Here is a 1426-nt window from a genome sequence, read left to right as displayed (position 1 = left end):
TACTGATAAACTTCGAGCCCACAACAACACTTACCAGCTCGTTGATATCTGTGATGCCTGTAGCACTCTGAATCTTACTAAAAGCTTCGTCGTAAACTTCAATCTGGCAGTCGATAATGAGAATGCCTATATAATACAAACAACGGTATGACCTTATCTGCCGTCATACGAATATCGGCCTTGTCCTCAGTTGTCCCCATTTCATCCTAAGATGGTGATCTCTAATAACAGGATAACCCACTAGTCCTACATTAAGATTATCTAGAGCGAGAACGTCAGAGTTGCCACTCTTCCCAGAATCCTCTATGCGAGACCTCTCTTTCTGCCTTATGAAGTCCTGATATAACAAACTTGTAAGGATGACCTCCATAATAGACTCACCTTCATCTTCTTATCATTCTCAATAAGGCGACCCAGTTCTTTCCACTCCTTCTCGAACTCGTGGTGCTCTCTATCGGCTTGCTGCTTGAGAGCTGTCATTTGAGCCTACCACAGGCAAGCAAGACTTGCCTAAAGTCATTCACCAGATCGCTACTACTTACCTGAGCCTGATCCCGGGCTTCATAGGCTGCATTGGCCTGCTCAATGATGTTGGCCATTTCCTTCTTCTTCTCTTGAAGTTCTATCTACAACAACAAGACGATAACATTCATGAAACATTATCATGTGATACCTCGAGCTTCCTATAGATGGAGTCGAATACAACCCTTTCCCTCCTCAAAGTATCGATCCGATCCCGTAATCTGGTGTTAACTGCGATGACCTACAAATACACTTACCACATAAATACGAATGCAACCAAGTTAATTTACTTCATTGAACTTCTGAAGGTTCTTCTCGAGCCGGTTGTCCAGGACTTTGACCTGCTTTTCAATCGCCTCGTCAGTCTCCTTAGCGGCATTGATCCCACCTCGGCGAGCTGAGAGAAACAAGTGTCGTCGCTCGAAAGGCTACGCCAAGAACGAGCTCAGGGACTTACCAAGCTCTTCTCGCAGAGAACGAATCTTATCTTCGAGGACCCCAATACGATCATCAATCTACACAATGGACCGGTTGAATAGGGACTACACTAACTGAATACCCACCACTTTTCCTCGAGCAGCCTCATCCCTCAATCGGGCGTCGACGCGATCCTTCTCCTCCTAAAACAACATCATGAGCAGGATAATACACCGGGCGGGAGACCAACCGGGAGCAAGTCAAGTGTAGATTACCTCTATCCTATGTAATCGCTCTGTACCAAGCTTATGCTCAGACTTTGAAGACGTAAAGGCTCTGGTATCATTAAGCTCTTGCTTCATCTTCTTGTTCTCTCGAGATAGCTTCATGATAGTCGCTCTCTGTTTGCGTATAACACCTTGGGACACCTCACTGTAGTTGCGCTTATCGTTCTCCAAAACCCGAAAGTTCCGTTGTAGTTGTTGAA

General features: G+C 45.4%; 1 protein-coding gene across 1 annotated transcript; it reads right to left on the bottom strand.

Moving 5' to 3' along the window:
* Positions 1-152: 152 nt before the first annotated feature.
* On the bottom strand, positions 153-1328 carry Pmar_PMAR027279 (tropomyosin, putative; the record flags this gene model as incomplete). Its single annotated transcript, XM_002787962.1, has 9 exons — positions 153-206; positions 251-337; positions 382-486; positions 543-626; positions 674-763; positions 813-919; positions 980-1037; positions 1086-1142; positions 1215-1328. Coding segments are annotated over 9 exons (756 nt in total), but the record flags the coding sequence as incomplete, so codon positions are not given.
* Positions 1329-1426: the final 98 nt, after the last annotated feature.

Source organism: Perkinsus marinus (assembly GCF_000006405.1).
Source record: "Perkinsus marinus ATCC 50983 genomic scaffold scf_1104296929002, whole genome shotgun sequence".
NCBI classification, from domain to species: domain Eukaryota; phylum Perkinsozoa; order Perkinsida; family Perkinsidae; genus Perkinsus; species Perkinsus marinus.
This window is presented reverse-complemented; position numbering and strand designations above follow the sequence as displayed.